The sequence below is a fragment of the Eschrichtius robustus genome, chromosome 3, assembly GCF_028021215.1.
Source record: "Eschrichtius robustus isolate mEscRob2 chromosome 3, mEscRob2.pri, whole genome shotgun sequence".
Taxonomy (NCBI): domain Eukaryota; kingdom Metazoa; phylum Chordata; class Mammalia; order Artiodactyla; family Eschrichtiidae; genus Eschrichtius; species Eschrichtius robustus.
In genome coordinates, this window is record NC_090826.1 from 29,902,782 (window position 1) to 29,921,455 (window position 18,674).

Here is an 18,674-nt window from a genome sequence, read left to right on the forward strand (position 1 = left end):
CCCGTGCTCACCCATGGGCGTGCCAATGCCGTAGCCCTTGGAGTCGATGAGGCCCCCGATCTGGGTGAGGTTGCAGTTCCTCTGGGTGACGTACTCGATGGTGGTGGACTCCATGAGCAGCGCATAGTCGGCCGTCAGCGTCCGCTGGATGCCCTCCTCGTTGTTCTTCACCAGTGCCGAGGGCTTGCTGCTCATGAAGGCCCACATCTTCTCGAAAGTGGAGATCTTGGATTTCTGGGCCGTGGGGAGGGATGAGGGGCGGTGATGCACACACGGTTACTGAGCCCACAGGGATCAAGCCCAGCTCACCCCTTAGCAGGGCCCGGGCCACTGAACTCTGTGCACAGTCCTCAGAGCGAGGGGGGGGCCACCCACTGCTCAGATGTGGAAACTGAGGGCCTGGGAGGACAGGTCCCCAAACACATAGCTGCTGAGTCATAAAGCTGAGAGCCAAGCCAACCTACCCGAAAACCCTTGGCTCTTGGCCACGGCACAAGTGTTTTTCAGGCTGTTCTTTTCAAAATTAATTTTCTCTCTCTAAGATTTATTAAACAATTAAACACGTGCAGGTCCTGTTCGAAGTGCTTTGCCTGTATTAACTCACTGATTCTTCCCAGCAATCATAGGGGGCAGGTACTGTCATTAGCCCCATTTTACAGATGAGAAAACTGAGTTTAGCTGTGCCTCAATTTGCCTAATTTACTCAGACACAAAGTGGCAAAACCAGGCTTCTAACCCAGGCCATCTGGCTCCAGAGTCCATGCTCCTAACCACAGAGCTGCACTGCCTCGCAGAAACCACTGTGAGGGTGGGGGGAGGGGCAGGGGCTGATGAGGGCAAAGCTCGGTGGATTCTGGGCCCCCCACTCCCACTTCAAGCAGGTCGCTCTATATACCATGCTCCAGGGGAAGATTTGTCTGAGGCAAGTGTTCCTGTCTGTTCTCCTTCAAAACAGTAAAAGAGAAGCAGGGTGAGAATTGCAGAGAGGGGAGGAGAGTGGGGGCAGTCAGAGCAGGTGGTCCACAGGCCCCCTCAGCCTCTTGTTCCAGAGCGCCCTGGGCAGGATGCTTGCTGCTCCAAGAATACGGAACCAGCATCCCTAAGATCAGGCCTGGTGGGTGGGCTGCTGTGCTTGCCCCGCCTGGCTGGGGAGACTCAGAGGGGGACTGGGGCCGGGAGAGGGGGCCAAAGTTCCATGTTTCTTGCTGCCTGAGGAGACTGGGCAGACCTGGGTGCACGCACTCATGAGATTTCTTGGGAACTTACTGCCTGCTGGCTGCCTGCTCGCAGCAGGGATCAGCCTTGCCTCCGCTGATCCCAGGGGAGCAGGCGCCTCTGCAGGCCTCCTTGTCCCTGGCTGTTTCCAAGTCTGGCTGCGCCTGTTTGTGATGTCAGCCTGTCTGACTGGCACCCGGCCCAGCTCCAGTGTGCGTGATGGCATGGGTGTGCTCACGCAGGCTGGCGCGGGGCTGCGGGCGGGGGGGAGAAGCTGTGACTGCCAGGAGTGGCGGCGGGGAGGGGGCTGGGAGGAACGTGCACCTTCTACTCTCCAGGTGTTTCCTAGCTCTAAGGGCTGTCCCCTCCAAGACTGGCTCCTGGAGACCCAAGCACGCCTGGGGGAGGAGGGAGCCCCGGAGCAGCAGGCAGCACCCCACTTGAGATTCCACCTGAGCCCCGAATCTCTTGAGTGCCAGGGATGCCTCCTTTGGGCACGGGGCCTGAGGGCGCCTTCATAGACGAGCAGCCACTCCCCTCCTGCAAATTCATCTGCCCTGAAGCTGAAGGCCTGGAAGGGCTCAGATGCCCAGAGCCCTCAGTGGGTTCCATTGGAGCAGCAAGCTGGCTGCCGCCCGCTCCTGCCGTCCTCAGCCTGTCCCACTATCAGCTATTCCTGCTCCCCAGCTACGCCATCCTCCCATGGCTCCCAGATGCTCCCCCCCTCCCCACTTAGCTACTCTTGCCCTTAAGAACATTCCTGATGCCCAGCTCTTCTGACTCTCCAGACATTTCTTATTTTTCTAGATAATTTCTGATATCCAGACTGCCTTCTCCAGCTTCTCCCTTGGGTCCATTCTCACTCTGCTACTTTTCCCGCCCTGATTCTCTACAGTCGGAAGCTTTGAACTGGCTCCAATGATCCCCATCCCTGGGATTCATGCCCTGGTGTGATCCCTTACCCTTGAGTGTGGGCTGGGCTCAGTGACCTGCTTTTAACCCCTGCCCCCAGGAGTGATGGGATGTCATGCCTGAGATTAGGTTACAAGAGACCGTGACTTCTGTCTTGCTTCTGCTCTCTCTGGCTCCTCTGGCTTGCTGCTCTGATGGAAGCTGGCTGCCATGCTGTGAGCTGCCCCATAGAGAGGCCCACATAGCAAGGAACAGAGGGCAGCCTCCAGCCGACAGTCAGTGGAGGCGGACACCTTCTGCCCAATAGCCCAGGGGGAACTGAATACTGCCAACCACCATGTGAGTGAGCTTAGAAGCGGAGCCTGTAGATGACCACAGTGTTAGCCAGCACCCTGATCCCAGCCTGTGAGAGGCCCTGCACAGAGGACCCAGCTATGCCAAGCTGATTCCTGACCCACAGACTGTGAGGTCATAATGTTGTTGTTTTAAGACACTAAGTTTGGGGTAATTTGTTATGCAGCTATAGGTAACTGATACACTCTCTTACACACATATTGACGCAAGCTACTTTTATTCCCAAGATCATTGCTTTTTCAGATAATCAGTTCCAACTCTTCTTCTAATCAGGTTATCCAAGTCCAATCATCACTGCTTGGCAGGGACACATGGCCTCTGCTGTCTTGGTTATTGTAACTAAATACTATTCTCCAATCAGTGATTTCAGCACCTCAGCTCCTTTTCCATCCCAGTCTCTCCTGCTTTCCAAATTCTCCTTTTTCTACCAGAGGTGGGAATTAGGAGTGTATGAGGCCATCAGGTCTCCTTTTACATCTCCTAATGCATGCATGCATGCATCCGTCCATCTATCCAGCCATCTATCTACCTATCCATCCACCCACCCATCCTCTCATTCATCACGTTCATGTTCTCACCCATTCACTCACACACTATCTACACACTAATTCATTCAACTAACTATCCAACTATCCATCCAGCCTTTTACTTATCCATCCATCCATCCATCCATCCTTACACCTCACCCATCTCACCCACTCATTCTCTGACACAACCAGCCAACAGTAACTTGAAAATGAACCACATAGGGAGCGCTGGCCCACTCCTTCTGTCTCAGAAGAGGATGAGAACTTCTCCTCTTTCTGCAAACGCCTCCCTGCATCCTCTCCCCAACACCCCGTTCCTCCTATACATAGGCCTGCCTGACATCAAAATAATATGCTCTTCCCAGTAACACCCCATCATAAATGGAGATAGAAATTTCCATTGGAGGTTGGCGAGGGAGAGGCTGGTATTGAAGCTGATGGGCTTTGAGGAGAGACACGTGAAAGCTTGAAGCAGGTGAAGGAATGCAATGGGGAAGATGGGTAAAGAAGACACCAGAGAGCTTGGGTCAGTTAAGATGAGAAGTGAAGATAAGGCAGGAAGCTGGCTGTGATGCTGATTTCAAGAGGTTCTGCTCTCCCAGCTCTAGTGTCAACTAATTCATTACCTTCATCACCTTTAGACAGATGGGTCTGAAATCTTCTTCCCTAGAAAGGCCACCCCCTGTGTTTGTCTCATATCTTAGGATCCCTATTTTCAACAAAACCCACTGATGGTTTCTGATTCCCCTTAGGTTCTGTCCTTGAGTGATTCTGTGATTCTGAGAACATCCCTGAAAAGCTTCCCTGTGGCACCTCTGAGGCAGGGAGGGATACAGCCAGGGACCCTCCTGGAATCTCAGTCCCCTCTCCTATCTTCCTGGGCCTGGTCACAAGATGCCTGAGTTCCGTCACTGGCCTGAGTTAGTTACCACCCCAGGGAATGGAGTCTCACATACCTACGGTTCCAATGCCATCCTCCCTGTCCCAGCTCCAGTGGGAACCTTAATAAGCGTTGCTTCAGGGCCAGTCACTCAAATCAATTAATGGAATTGTTTGGAGCAGCCGATACAGGGCGACATGCCAGGATAGAGAGGATTTTTTTTATCAGTGAATTTGGCAAGAAAGTAAGTTTCAGACTCACGACTTTCAATTCTAGCCTCCTCAAAGAAGTAAATTGATTTTCTCCAACTGAAGATATTTAATCTTGAGAATTTAACATTTCTGTACAAGAAAACGTATATAGGTATATATATATACGTATAAAAATATATATCAATTCCAAAGAGAGCTGAATCTCAGGGAATGTGTGTGGGGAGGCAATGTGATTCCATGTGAGACCTTGGGTATTTTCCATACTGGAAAAGAGACCTTTTTCCAGATTAACTGGCTTTCTTATCCCTGGATGTGGAGTCTTTGGCCTTATCGGATCCCCGTACCCGAGCAGTTAATCATGTCTCTTGGGTTATTTTCATGGGGACCAGGAGGCTCCCTGAATCCCCTGCCTCTGCCCACCTTGCCAGGGCAGACTTGCTGATCCTCTGGCCCAGCAGCTGCCACTGCTGTCTGCACGTGCCCCTGAGGCTTGCCTGTGCGGGGGTTGCAGGCTGGCCCCTGAAGGGAGAGTTAGGAGGTGAGGGCTGCAGGCTGACCCTGGCAGGGGGGAGTCAGGAGGCGAGGGCTACAGGCTGGCCCTGCAGGGGAGAGTGAGGAGGTGAGAGCTGCAGGCTGGGGATGGAGGTGGTGGGAGGGGTTGGCTCCACTGCATGGACTCTGGTGTCACACCTAGCTGGGTTCAAATGCCAGCTCCTTCTGTGACCACAGGCAAGTGATGTCACATCTCTGAGCCTCACTTTCCACATGTGTAAAATGGGAATCAGCTTAGCACAGAGCCAGGGTCCTAGGAAGTGCCTGCTAAGTGGCTAGCGTCATTCTCTGTCTTTAAGCCTCCTTTATTCTCTTTAAGGCTCAGTTTTCTCATCTAGAAATTGGGGATAATAATTTCTAGAGTGCAGAGTTTCTATAGAAACTAAATGACATAGTACTCAGTGGCAGAAAATTCCAGTGCTGAGACGGGCCAGGCAGAGAACTGTAAATAAGTAAAGACCGCTGAGTGGAGTTCTGATAAGCTGGAGAGGGCCGTCGCCTCTTGGCACCTGACAGTCTCTCTTCAGGAGAGCCAGCTCAGTGATGCTCTTCCATCTTTCACATTCTTGAGAAGCTGGATATGTGAATTTTTTAAATGCAAAGATCTCCCCATTTTAAAATGCTGGCCACTAATTAAAAATATGTAAGAAATGTGCGGCCCCTAAAATCTTACCTGTGGGCTGAACAGGGCTGTGTATCACCAAGAATAAACAATAAAAATAGTTAACATTTATTGTATGCATACTCTGTGTCAGGTATGGTTCTAAGTTTTTTATATAAATTATCCCATTTAATCATCTCAATAATCACCTCTACAAGGGAGGGTGTGTGTGTACTATTATTATACCCATTTCATAGGTGAGAAAACTGAGGCACAGAGAGGTCATCAGTAACTGAGTCGTTTTCAATAACTTCCCATCATCCCCGGGCCTCCCCTGCCCCTTCTGCTGCCTTTCTGCCTGCCTGTTCTGGGTCTCTTCTATTCTGAGGACCTCTGGGCTCCCCCTGAAGTGTTTAGCTCTGTGCAGAGGCAGACAGCCATCCTGTGATAGAGGCACCAATGTCCTCCACAAAGCCCCCAGGCCCAATCTGGAGGGACCTGGAAGAAGAGAGGTTCTCCAGGTGTCCACTGGCTGGAGCTTCTCCATGGGACTCCAGTTAAACCCTTGCCTCAGGAGGGGACTACACGGCAAAAGGAGAAAAGGGGCCAGCCGGCTTGCCCATCTTCTGGGTCAGCCAAAGAGAGGGGCATCCAGAGGAGAAAGCCTTTGCCTTAAATGTACTGTGTGCCTAGCGCTGGCCTAATCACTGTATATACAGTAGCTCATTGAATCTCCTTGCTAATCGCTGCATGGTGGGAATCAGTATCCATGTCGTCCAGGTGAGCAAATTGAGGCTCAGAGAAGTGAAGTGACTTATCCAAGGTCACCCAGCACAGACAACAGCCAAGACCCAAGTCCTGGTCTGTCTGACTCTGAGACTGATGTGACTTGACTGCGCCAGGCTGCACCACAATGAATTCTGCCTGGTCACTGCATTTCTGTCCTCCTATCCTGCTTCTGCTTGAAAGCAGGGCTAAGGCTCTATCAGAGAGGCCAGCAGACAGGTCAGGAGAAACTGGGAGCTGAGCTTGAGAGCACCTCCTGAGCCTTCCAGCCCAGGGAAGAGTCTGCTGAGCAGCTGGAAGGTAGGGAGATGGACTGAATGGCCCCTCCAGGCACCTTCCAGGCTTAGTTGCTAGGATGGGGCAAAGCTGTGCAAGGGGTGGGGCTTGCCGGTGCCAGGGACCTGGGGAGCCTGGAACTCTTGGTCCCCAGCTCTATCTCTTTCCTAAGCGGCTGTCACTCACACACAGTCCCTCCCACATGTGATGTGTCTCTCCCACCGCAACACCAAAGAGGGCTAAATCCTTGGAGAAGCTGTCTTCTGACATCCTCTGCCTTCAAAGCTGCCCAGCCCTCCCCGCCAAGAACACGCTTTCCCAACGTCCTCCTTTACATTTTGCCTACATATTTTTACAGCCAAACAACACTTTCAGAGGCCTCCTTTTTCTTCTCCTAATTAATTTTTATCTTCCAAGACGGAGGGAGGACAACACAGGAGACGTTGTTTGTGATGTTTGCTGCTCCCTGACAACTCTTCAAATGAAATTTCCTTTGGAATGATGGGCTGCCACTAGCCACGCGTCTCCCCGGATACAGGGTGCGGGGGGGGGGGGGCGAGGGATCTGGAGCCCCCCTGAGAGACCAGCGTCTCGCTTCCTGCTGTTGTCATCTTTGGATGGGAATGGGCTCTCTCCCTCGAGTGCCACTCTCAGCCAGGGGGGCTTTTTAAGACAGTTTGCAGCTTAACCAGGAAACATGCTAACTGCAGAAATGAAGTTCATTTGCCCTGTGCTCTGGAACCTACAGGGGTGCTATCTGCTGGGTTCCTGTCCTCAGCATGGTCTCCTGTATTTGCTTTACTTGGCCTCTGCTATCTTTTAATTCCATCCTTTAATTCAACAACGGCATCCACTCAGCGTGAATTATTTAAGCAACTACGATGTGCCAGGATGGTTCTAGGCTGGGGATACGGCTTCACTCTTCCCCAAGGAACTCCTGGGCTGTGGCTGGCTCCTTAGAGAAACAATATGGACACGGGGACAAAGAAAGAGCACAGGCATTAGAGCCAGACTACTTGGATTTGAATCCCAGCGCTGCATTTCACCAGCTGTGTGACGTTAGGCAAGACGTAAGAACTCAGGTTACTTTCTGAGCCTTCCTTTCATCACGTGTTAAATGGAGGTGATAATAATAGTCTCAACCTTCTAGGGACGTTATGAGGATGATAGGAGTGAATACAGGTAAAGTACTTGGAACGTTGCCTGGCACACAGTAAGGGCTCAATAAATGTTACTATTATTTTGACTTTGCCAATGTCTCCTAGACATCCAATGGCAACCTCTGGAGCTGATTCCTGTTCAACCCTAGTGCCAGTCTTGCCGTATACCCTCACGGGCGGGAGAGAGGACCACCCCTCCAGGAGAAGACCCTGGAGCGGCTGCGGGAGAGGGCAGCGTGTGTGCAGACAAAGTATCTGACCGTACATCCGGCTCCATTGATCCTTGAGCTGCTGTTTGATCACCTGCAACTCACCCAGCCCCTCTGGACCTCTGTTTCTCTAGGTTAAACTCAGGTTTCCTTCCAGCTCTAACTTGAAAGTGACCATAAGGAGGCTACCCCCAGGCCCAGTGCAGGGGTGGGGGAGGGGACGGGCTTGGGGAGGGAGGTATGACTAAGGAGGGCGGGCTGGGGGTGGGGCAGGGAGGAAGTAAGTTTGTCTAGCAACCTTCTGGGAGGGTCTTTTCTTCTAGCTCATCATCCGAGGTGGGGTTAACGCATCCACACTCAGGTTCCTCTCTGCCTACATTACAGTCCCACCGCTGCTGCTGATGGAAGGGAGCCTAGGCAACAGGGCTTTCGTTTGAATTAAAGCAGGAGACAAGGTGGCCAGAGAGCAAGCAGAATTCATTGGTGATCAGGAGGGCAAGGAAGGGGAGTTGGTTCTGCAGGGGGATGTGGAGTTGCTGTTTCTGGCCAAAGGCCCTTGTGAGCCTGGGCCCTTAAGCCCCAGCATCCCAGCTGGGTGGCAGCATCTGTGTCCCTCCCCTGCCCTCCTCACTGCACCATTCGCAGGGAAGGTGGGTGAGGGTGGAACGGGCTGCGGGAGGTGCTGCTTGATGCCGAGGACAGCAGCTCGGTGGGGAGCAGGGACCGGGCTCTTGGAAGCCAATCTGAGCATCTTAGCATGGAGGGAGGCAAGGGCATCCAATCAGTGGCAATGAGGCTGCACTGGGCCTATTTATGCTGCTTCCCTTTGATCGGGAGCCCTGCTTAGAGACGGGCTCATCTGTAATGCATGAGGGATGCTCTGGCACAGTCAAAGGGCTGGGCCGTAGCCTGCGGATAGGCGGGAGCAGGCGCATGCGCACGCGCGCACACAGACACACACACGCCCATCCCCCCACTCACACTTATCTAAGCACACCTGTTGGGACATTTAAGCAGACAGACACGCGTGCACTCTCCACCTACATATCCATGTAGACACTGGCACACACCTGTAAACAATCATAGGCACATATCCGCATGCCCAGATCACAGAGACACACGCACACATATGCTGGTCAGTACATATATGCAGACACTCATGTCCAAGCATAAAGACACACAAGCACCCAGACAGGCTGACTCTTGTGCATGGGCACACGTGTGCACACATGCATACGCGAATGTGCATTCACACGTTATATACCGCTACACGCGCACGTGAAGGCATTCACATGCTTACACACTTGCTCGCCCTCATGAATACATACACCGGGTCCCAGAGAGCCCCTAGTGTGCTTAAGACAATGGTTTACCTTCCCCACACTCTAAATACACCGTGGTGGCCTTGTAGGAAGACCAAGTTTGCCAGAAGCAACATCCCAGAGGGGAGTCTGTTTCCTCTCCCTGTGCTCTTCACTAAGCAGCTGCTTCTACCCGTAAGAAGAGGCACAGGGGAGACCAGGGCCCGGGGAGTGCTACTGGGGCTCCATGCCCAGGAGGCAGAAGGCTTTCCCACCCAACCCCTTCTTTCTGTCCTTACTCAGGCCCCACTAGAGGCTCAATCTATCACTCAGAGGCTTAGCCTGGAAGGAGGCAAGGGCTGGGCGACGGGGAACCAGGGCCCGGAGGAAAGCAAAACACCCCAGGGCTTTCAGACTGATTGACGGCAATTGACTACTAAACAAATACATGAATGAATGGACCCATAGCCACAGAATTCCCAGATCCTGACCATTTCTGAGAAATCATGAGAGTAGTGGTCCCCAAAGGGTGGTCCCTGGTACAGCAGTCTCAGCCTCACCTGGGAACTCATTAGAAATGCACATGCTCAGGCCCCCCAGGACCTACTGAATCAGTAACTTCAGGGGTGGGGCCCAGCAATCTGGGGGCTCCCCAAGCCTTCCAGGTGATTTGGACACACACTCAAGTCTGAGAACCATGGCTCAGAACATGCGCTTTGGAGAAAGGCAGACCTGGGCCAGCCTTGGGCTCCTTTAGCTGTGAGTCCTTGGACAACCCGCTTAATGCACCAAGCCTTAGTTTCCACACATGTAAAGTGGAAATAATTGCAGTCCCTACTTCACGGGATTTGTCACGAAGATTAAATGAGACCAAGCATGGAGCACCTGGCCCACTGTGAGCTCTCAGTGGTGGTCGCTATAGTTATTATTACTTTAATTTCCAGAAGAACATTTACAGCTATCGGTGATCAGGGTCACTCAGTTTCCTAAACCCTCAGCTACTCTAGTAGAAGGTGAAAAAACATTAAGGAACTAAGCTAACGCTTTACAAAACATGAGGGTGCAGCAAAGTCATGGCCAGATCCCCATGACAGCAGTAACCCGAGCAGCTGACAGGGGCTTTACATGGACACCAGCATTCCACGAGAGTAATAGGCTAAGGAATGCTTGTAAATGCTGGTTCAAGTTTTAAGCCTCCTTCCTTCCCTGGAGAATGTTCCCCCTGCTGCTCTCTCACTGGTGGAGAGCTCACCCCAAGCCCAGGCCAGCCTCTTGGGAGTGGAGGCTGCTGAGACGCAAAGCCAAGGGCAGGGAGCCCACTGGCCCCAGGGCCTGTTTGTGTGCCTGGGCCATGCTTCTCCTTCCCCCTTTTCCAGCCTCTTCTCTCCACCTGTCCTCCTCTGATGATTTAAGGAAACACAGCATATTCATGCTGCTTGTCCCAGGTATGGAAACTTCTAGGATTTGTGCTGGGACCAATCCAGATGGCCACATCACTACAGCTCCCCAAAGTCAACTGGTCCCACACAGGGATGGGCGGAGCCCTGGGGATTTCTGGTCCTTTGGCTCTGTGTGGTTAGGGAAGGACAGTGAAGGGAGGGAGAAGGTCTCACCTTGAAGAAGGTCATGGTGGCCCCATCCTTGACAGCCCCATACTCGATTTTGGTTTGCTTGGCCAGGTCATCGGCAGAGTCGATGGGCGATTCCATGCGCTCCACGGTCAGAAAGGCAGCCAGGTTGGCCGTATAGGAGGAGATGATGATCAGCGTGAAGAACCACCAGATGCCACCAATGATGCGCGTGGACAGGGCTTTGGGCATCAGTTCAGACCCTGGGAGGAGGGAGGAGGAGACTGGTGGTCCCTGACAATGCTCAGACCAGGGTTGCTCTGGTCCTCTGGGGCACGAACTCCACTGACAATCTAGGAACAGCTGAGATCGCTTCCCTAGACCAGTGGTTCTCAAAGTGTAGTTCCTGGACCATCAGCATCACCTGGGAACTTGTTAGAAATGCACATTCTCAGGCCCCACCCCAGGACCTAATGAATCAGTAACTTAGTGGTGGGGCCCAGCAATCTGGGCTTTGATAAGCCCTCCAGGTGATCCTGATGCAGGCTAAAATTTAAGAACCACTGCTCGAGAAAAACACACACATGCACAACATTTCACAGGCTTGTCAGACCCTCTGATGCCTATCTGTGAACCACCTGTGTGGTCCCAGGGTCTGAACACCTGGAAGTCTTGAGTGACTCCTGCCCTTAGCCCTTAGTTCTCTGTGTGATCATGTGCCAGACAATTTCCCTCTCTGGGACTCTGTAAAGCATCGTCCTTCCTCTGTCCCAGCCTCACGCAAATACCACAATGCTGCTGTAATGATATAATTTGAGGAGGAACTGTGTTGGAAATACAAGTGGTATACAAATATAAGATTGCTATAGGATGTTTTGCAGGAGGAGAAGAATCAACATTTTTTGAAGCTCTTTGCCGAAATAGATCACTCCTCCTCCCCGACCTTGGGTGTGAAGCACAATTTAGCTGAAACCTTCTAACTGAAGTAATTAACTAGGTGGCTTTCAAGAGATTTAAATAGCAAGTGACTCCTGAACTTTCCAGAATATTTGGACCTGCCGTCTGAAAAGCATCTGCTTTGATATGGATGAATTTTTTTCTCAAAGAAATCACTCAAGGGAGAGTTTTTCAAATACATAACTATTTTTCTCCCTCCTAACCAAAACCTTGTGGGGAATACATCAGGGGCCAGTGCTTTGAATAGCAGCAGGAGGTGAAAGGGAAGCTATTACTGCATTGAGGGGCCTCCAGGTCCTTCCCAACTGTCACTGAACAAAGATGATGAATGAAGAAGCAAGGTGAGGCTTCAGGACACTCATTAATGGTGGGGATAGAAAGAGGCACTTCCCTCTAAAGCTGCCTGTCACTTTCCAGCTGCTGGAGACCACGCCCCGCCTCCACCCCCAGCTTCATCTGCCTGGCCCTCCCCCAAGAAAGGGGGCTAGAGTTGCCCCCAGAGGGAGAATGACTTATTTTAGTTGTTTGCTTGGTGAGCTCTGCCAGGCTCTGTTGGGCCCCTGACCTGGCCTCTGTCGTGGCTGGGAGTTCACTCAGGTCAGGGTCCTTCATTCAAGTGCCCAGCACAGGGCTTGGCATGTAGTGGGGACTCAGGAGACATTGAGATAACATCAGTCATTCATTCCTTTGGCATTTGCTGGTATATATCTACTGAGGACCAGGGTTTAGTGCTGGGCCTTGAGGATACACACAGATGAGTGAGGGACAGAGACATTCTTTGCCCCTTGGATCTCCTTCCCTCCCTGGCATGCTTGTTGCCCACTGTCCCTCTGTGGGACCCTAACTCAGGCAGAGGTAATGAGCAGAGGCAATGAGCACTTGGCTCCTGGCCATCAGGGCTTGGGGGTGGGGTTCTTCTGGTGGTCTTTCCTGGCTGGGGTTCCCTCCCCCTGTGCTTGCCCTCCAGCCCCTGGTGTTTCTGCACTATGCTCCTTGCAGGTGCTCTGCTTTCTGAGATATTTGAGCAAGTGCAAATCTTTCCAAAAGGTGGGCTACCAGCCGGGGGTAGGTGCAGTATCCCAACCCTCCGTCAAGAGGATGTAAGAAAAAAATGGCGTCCTTCTGTGTTTACCAGCTCTGATGCACTGAGGCTAATGTCCCCACCTCAGACACGCCCTTTTCAACTACCAGGCTCCCCAGAGTCCAGTTCCCGCTACATTCTGAAGTTTTCATAGTCCATCTCTGTCCTCCACCCCCATGGCCACTACCCCGGCTCAGGTATCATCATCTCATTCCTGCAACGGCCTCCCACCCAGCCTCCCTGCCTCCAGTCACCCCTCGTCCTCAGCCCAACTTTGCTCAGCCAGATTCTGCGGTGGTGAGGCCATCGGTGGGGTTGGCCCCAGCAGACAAGATGCTGTATGTCCATCGCAGCTGGAGCAGGAGGGGCTGGGGATGAACCCTGCATGCCATGGGTGGGCGTGGCTTATATGCTTCCGCCTCAGACCGTGAGCCGGTCCAGCCGCAGTAGTGGTGGAGCTTGGGGACCTGGGAAAGGGCACACACCTGAGCATCCAGGTGTCGCCAACCTTCTGAGGGCTTGGCAGGTCTGAGGCTGCCCTGGAGGGTGGGGCTGGCTCTGCTGACTCTGGAGAGGAGGCTGCCTGGGGAGGGCACACATACCTTGCTGCATCAAGGACCCCATTCCAAACCAGAAGCTGTTGAGCAGAGTGAAGTTATTTTCTACCACCTCGGAGCCAGGGTTGCAGGGGTGAGCATCATACCACTCATAAGGGCTGAACCTGCAGCAGAAAGAGGGGGGCAATGAGGCGAGGCTACGGGGAGACGGGAGGGAAAGGAGCGTTGAAGCCACACAAGCCGGCGGTTTAGCAATCAGTGATATGCCGACAACTTTAGCATCAATTCCCTCATTGTTCTCCTGGGAAGGCAGGGAATGGGAAACCAGGGCCATTTTGCTTCTCTTTCTTTATTGTTAGTGCCCTTTTCTGGTGATAAAAGTAATTCAGCAGTATCTCTTAAAATTAAAAGTGCACATGCCCTTCAACCTAGCAATTCTGCAACTCATTATCCATCCTAGAAAAAACACTCCCACAGGACCACAAAGAGAAGTGTGCGAGGGTGTTTATCAAAGCATTGTTTGTAATAGCGAAAAACTGGAAACAACCTAAATGTCCTTCAATAGAGGAAAGATTAAATAAACTACACCACAATCATACTTTGAAATATCACGCAGCTGTTAGAAGAGATGTACCAACAGGGAAAGATCTTCAACACATATTGTTTGGTTTTTTAAAAAAAGTGATAAAAATAAGAACAATATGATCACATTTATATAAATAGATTCCTGAAGACATAGTTGCATACCTATTTATGTACATTTGTATATAAATGCATATAGAGTCTGGAAGGATCCATATCTAAAAAAATATCACTGTTTACCTCAGGGGGGGTTGTTAGAATGGCAGAAGAAATTTCATGGAAGCCTGTTGCTTTGTATGTATTACATGAATTTTTGAAAAATGAGAACAGGCTTTTGAATTACTTGTATACTTTAAAAAACCTTAAAATGGAAAAACAGTAAGCTACACTCTTCATAAAATAGTCAAACAGTACAGAATACAATGAGAAAGCAAAAGTACACCATGATCCCACCCCCTGGGAAAAACAATGTGTTATATATCTTCTTCAGATTTTTCTCTCTGTATATGCAAATACATGCATGAAAGGAAAAAATGTTATTGAAAAGTCCCCACTGCCTTCTAAGGAAGAGAAGTCCTGACAACTGGAGGGATCTTTGTTTACTGTGTGAATTCCAGTTGAGGAGATGTAAGCTGGAGGAAGCTGGAACACTCTGGAGAGATTGAGAGCAAGTCCCCACCAGGCTGGAGTGGCTGCAGTGACTGGGGTGACTGGCGTGGCTGGTGTGGGGTGAGATGCTGAGATGAGGGACCCGGAAGGAGAGACATGTCTGATCGAATTTTGTTTTGTTTTTTAAAGTGTGATGAGCTTTAAGTGTGATGTTGTGACTTTCCATCCCCCTTCTAAAAGCTTTAGTAAATTAAACATTGATCACCAATGGTCACACGAGAAGAATTTCGTTTTCACAAAGCAGGAAGATCCTCCAGATAGGAAATTGCAAAGTGAGGCTTCAAACCAAGATGCGGATTTTCAAAGAGAATGACCACGAACTGGTTAGAGGCTCTAAAAATCCACAAGGAAGAGACAGAGGATGAAGAGAGTAGAGAGTAGAGAGACTGTTGTGAGAAGGGTTTTAGAGAAAGCCTTTGGAGAGCTGTGTGTTCAGGGGCCCCTGCATTGAAGTCTAGGGAGAGCAGCTTCCACAGGGCGGCTGCGGGAGCTCGGGGGTGGCTCTGGAAGGAGCAGATGTGGTGGACACCACCTGGGAAGTCTGGAGGGCAGGGGTCGGGCTGATGCGTGCTTCTTAGGTGAGGCAGGAGGGTGAGTCCTTGCTGCACGGCACTGGCCTGCAGGCCCAGACATGGCCAGGGCTAAGGACGTTGCCCTGGACCAGATGGGCCCATGGAGAAGAGAGATCCAGCCCAGATCCACGTTGACTCCTATCCGAGAAGGGCGATGGGACTCCAACAGGGAGAAGCCATGGGGCAGGGGCTGCTAGAGGACCAGGTGCTGAGCGGGGGAGTGGGCCGACCAAGGAGGCACTGCCAAAGGGGGCCTACATGGGGGCGAGGGGAGAAGTCTGATCTGTGAATGAGGGTAGAAATGTTGAGGACTATACCGGACTCAGCCTTCTAACTTTTGAATTGAAACAGTGTGTTTGTGCTTTAGAGAGAGACCTAGGGTTTCTGAGCTCTGGAAGCAAGCCAAAAGTGACAGGTCCTGGCAGAGCTTTCACTGGGGCAAAGAAATTCACCTCTGAACGCACAGGAAGGTGGGTGAGAGACAAAGTAAAGATGATTTCTGATGAGCTCTCATGAGCCCTGCTTTTTTAATGTACACACATGTATACAAAGTATATATATGATATATGTGATAATCTTTTAACACACAAAAAAATCATATCATATATCATAATACTGTCTTAGATCTTGGCTTTTCACTTAATAAGTCACCAGTCTCTTTCCAGATCAGTCTGGAAAGGCTTTTTCCAGATCAGTCCTTCCTGATCCCCTTCATTCTCTATAACTAATTGGTAGGTGTTTTTTTTAATACATTTTTTTAATTGAAGTATAGTTAATTTACAATGTTGTGTTAGTTTCAGGTGTATGGCATAGTGATTCAATTCCACATATATTCTTTTTCAGATTCTTTTCTATTATAAGTTATGACAAGCTACTGAGTACAGTTCCCTGTACTATGCAGTAGGTCCTTGTTGTTCACCTATTTTATATACAGTCGTGTGTGTGTGTTAACCCAAAACTCCTAATTTATCTCTCCCCCCCACCTCCCCACCATCCCCTTTGGTAACCCTAAGTTTGTTTTCTATGTCTGTGAGTCTATTTATGTTTTGTAAATAAGGTCATTTGTATCATTTTTTTAGTCAATAGGTGTTTTTAACCATTCCTCTTTGATGGCACATAGGCTGGCCCATTTTCCACCGTGGTACACTCTGCTGAAACAAACATCCTTGGTCACACATCCGTGGGTGCCTAGGCCAAAGGGCAGCCTTGTCTAGGGCTTTGCTGAGAAGGCTTTCTAGATTTGGGGGAACTGTAAAGTGGGGCTCAGTGGTGAATTTCAACAGGATAAATTCCCAGAGGTGGAATTGCTTACCGTGATAAAAATAACTGGTCTTGAATGGGCCTCTTGGTTAGCAAGTACTGTTATAGACCTGGGTCCTCACTACCCCTCGAGAGGCCGACAGTGCAGCAGGCGCCCACTCTACAGGTGGGGAGGTGGCTTGGAGCAGTCTAGGTGACTGCAATCTTGCGGTCAGTGGGTGGAAAGGCCCAGATTCGAACTCCAAGGCCACAGGAGGGAAGAGGAGTGGGATGGGCGCTGGAAGGTGCCACCAAAGTGAATGATGGATCTCGGATTTATGGCTTGTGGCTACAACGGGTTCTCTCAGTCTTGCAAGTAAGTTGGAGCTGGTAGAGGCTGACCTGGAGATACTCTGTGTCCCCTCAGGGGAGAAGGCTGAACTCCGGCGCCTGGGTAGAAGGGTAGACAGAGCACTGACTGGCCGGGACCATCTCTTCCCTGGGACTCTCATCTGTGCTGGATTTGGCCGGAATGTGACTCCTGGGGGCTGGACTGGCGGCTCGCCCTCGGCCCTGCCTCTGGGGTCAGGCGCTTGGGATTATCTCCTCGTCATGCGTGCCAACTGTCCTGCTCTCTGTGGTGAGATCCATCCTCCCTCCCTCCCTTCCTTCCTCACTGAGCATGAAGCAGAATATCCTGGTGGCAGAGAAAGGCCTTGGTCAATGCCTGGACCCCTGATGCTAGACAGGCACAGGCCAGGCCGGTTTTTAGGATGGACAGCCTTGTGCCCTGCTGGAGCTGCCCGGAGGCGGCCTGGACACCTGCCCACCCTTCGCAGACCCCATCTCTTGGGCAGCTGTGTCCAGCTCTCCGGCAGCCAGCATGGAGTGGTCCAAAGGACACAGGCCACTTGGAGGGGAGGGGACAGAGGGCCACATCCACACTACAGATGTGCTGTGCTCGACCTCAACAGTATTGTAAAAACTCAAATTAGTGGCTACTTATAAAAGCCATGAGGCTTCACATGAAAATCTGAACCTCTCTCTAAAATCATGAACCCCGCAGCACTGGTCTGTATTCCTGTTTAGCACAGTCTGCTGGAGCTGAGTGGTAATCACCCTTTTCTCCACGTGTGTGCTCAAGTTTGCCTCAGTCCCCACTACTCCCTGCCGCCTACCACCCAGCCTGCTTCACTCCCTCATGCTTCCTGTGTGTGCCACCCCTGATTTAAAGTCGGGCAAGTCTTGGTTTGAAGCCTAACACTGCGAGGAAAGGCTTTCTGACTTTGGGCAAAGACTTAACCCCTGTGAGCCTCAGTTTCTGCTTTTGTAGAGTGGAGATAATTGTACCGACCTCACAGGACTGCTGTAAGGACAGGATGGGTGTGAATTGTGTTGTCAGAGTGTTACACTGTGTGACAATTGTCCTACAATGCTGTTCATGGCTCTGTGGCCAAGACCCTTGTCCCTGTCCTCTCTCTCCGGCATCCTGTGCCATTCCAGCAGCTCCAGAAATCCCATCTCTTCCAGAAAGTCTTCCCAGCCTAACCTTGGGAGGGGGGCTCCTACCTGCCTGGCCAGGAGGTAGGGGGTGGGAAGGAGGTTTGGCTGCCAGCAGCTGATGAAAGGCCAGGAATTAGAGGGGGATGGGAGGCACATCAAATGAGCAAAGCTGATGCTGGAAAAGCTCCAGCTGTTTTCAAGGGGGTGGGGAGCCAAGAGGCCGACTGGAGCTGCTAAAATTACGGTGAGAGCTCTGGAGAATGGCTCCTGGCTTTCAAAGGCTTGTTAGACCATTAGAGACAAGAGGCATAATGAAGGTCTCTCTGTGGCAGGCTGGGCTGCCGGCTGGGCGAGAAGGCAGGCAGCACCAGGCCTGCCGGTAGCCAAGAGCTTCGGAGGCAGGACAATTTCCTCTCTCACATCCTTCCCTTTGGTCTGTCTCTGTGTGGGAGGAGGGAATGAAAAGAAGTAGGGTTGGGGGAAGGCTTTCAAAGAAGACTCAGGAGAGAAAAAGGCCGAAACAGCAAGTCCTTGGATCTCAAACTGCTTCTCCGGAGAAGTCTCGCTTCACACCTTGTTAGAATTTAGAGAAAAGAGAACCAGGGCAGGGGCAGGGGCTGGGGCTGGAGCCTGGAGGCAGGAGGCAGAGGGCCCAGGGCCCAGGAGCCACCAACTTGGGGCGGGAACAGAACACGGATGTCCAGGTGGCCAGAGATGTGGGTTGCAGATAAAAACACTTGGTGACCTGAGTTCACTTGCCGGATGTGTCCCTTATGGCTAGGATGGCCCTGGCGAGTACTGAGCCTTTCTGAGTCCAGATGTCTCCCCTTCATGGGAGGCTGTGAGAATTAAATAAGATAATTGGCTGTAAAGGACAGAGCGTGGTGCTTGGCACACAGACGGCGCTCAGTAAACACTGAGCTAAACCTGTTTCCTAGTGTCCTCTCCCTACCACCCACCA

The 18,674-nt window shown here is 51.4% G+C and overlaps 1 protein-coding gene across 1 annotated transcript in view; it reads right to left on the minus strand.

The window, feature by feature from the left end:
• The window catches only part of GRIK3 (glutamate ionotropic receptor kainate type subunit 3), a 228,234-nt gene that overhangs the window by 3,548 nt on the left and 206,012 nt on the right, over positions 1–18,674 (minus strand). The window contains exons 12-14 of the mRNA XM_068537876.1: positions 13,194–13,312; positions 10,599–10,816; positions 12–234 (exon numbers count right to left, since the gene is read on the minus strand). Of these exons, the coding sequence (XP_068393977.1) occupies positions 12–234; positions 10,599–10,816; positions 13,194–13,312 (560 nt within the window). The remainder of the gene's footprint in view (positions 1–11; positions 235–10,598; positions 10,817–13,193; positions 13,313–18,674) is intronic.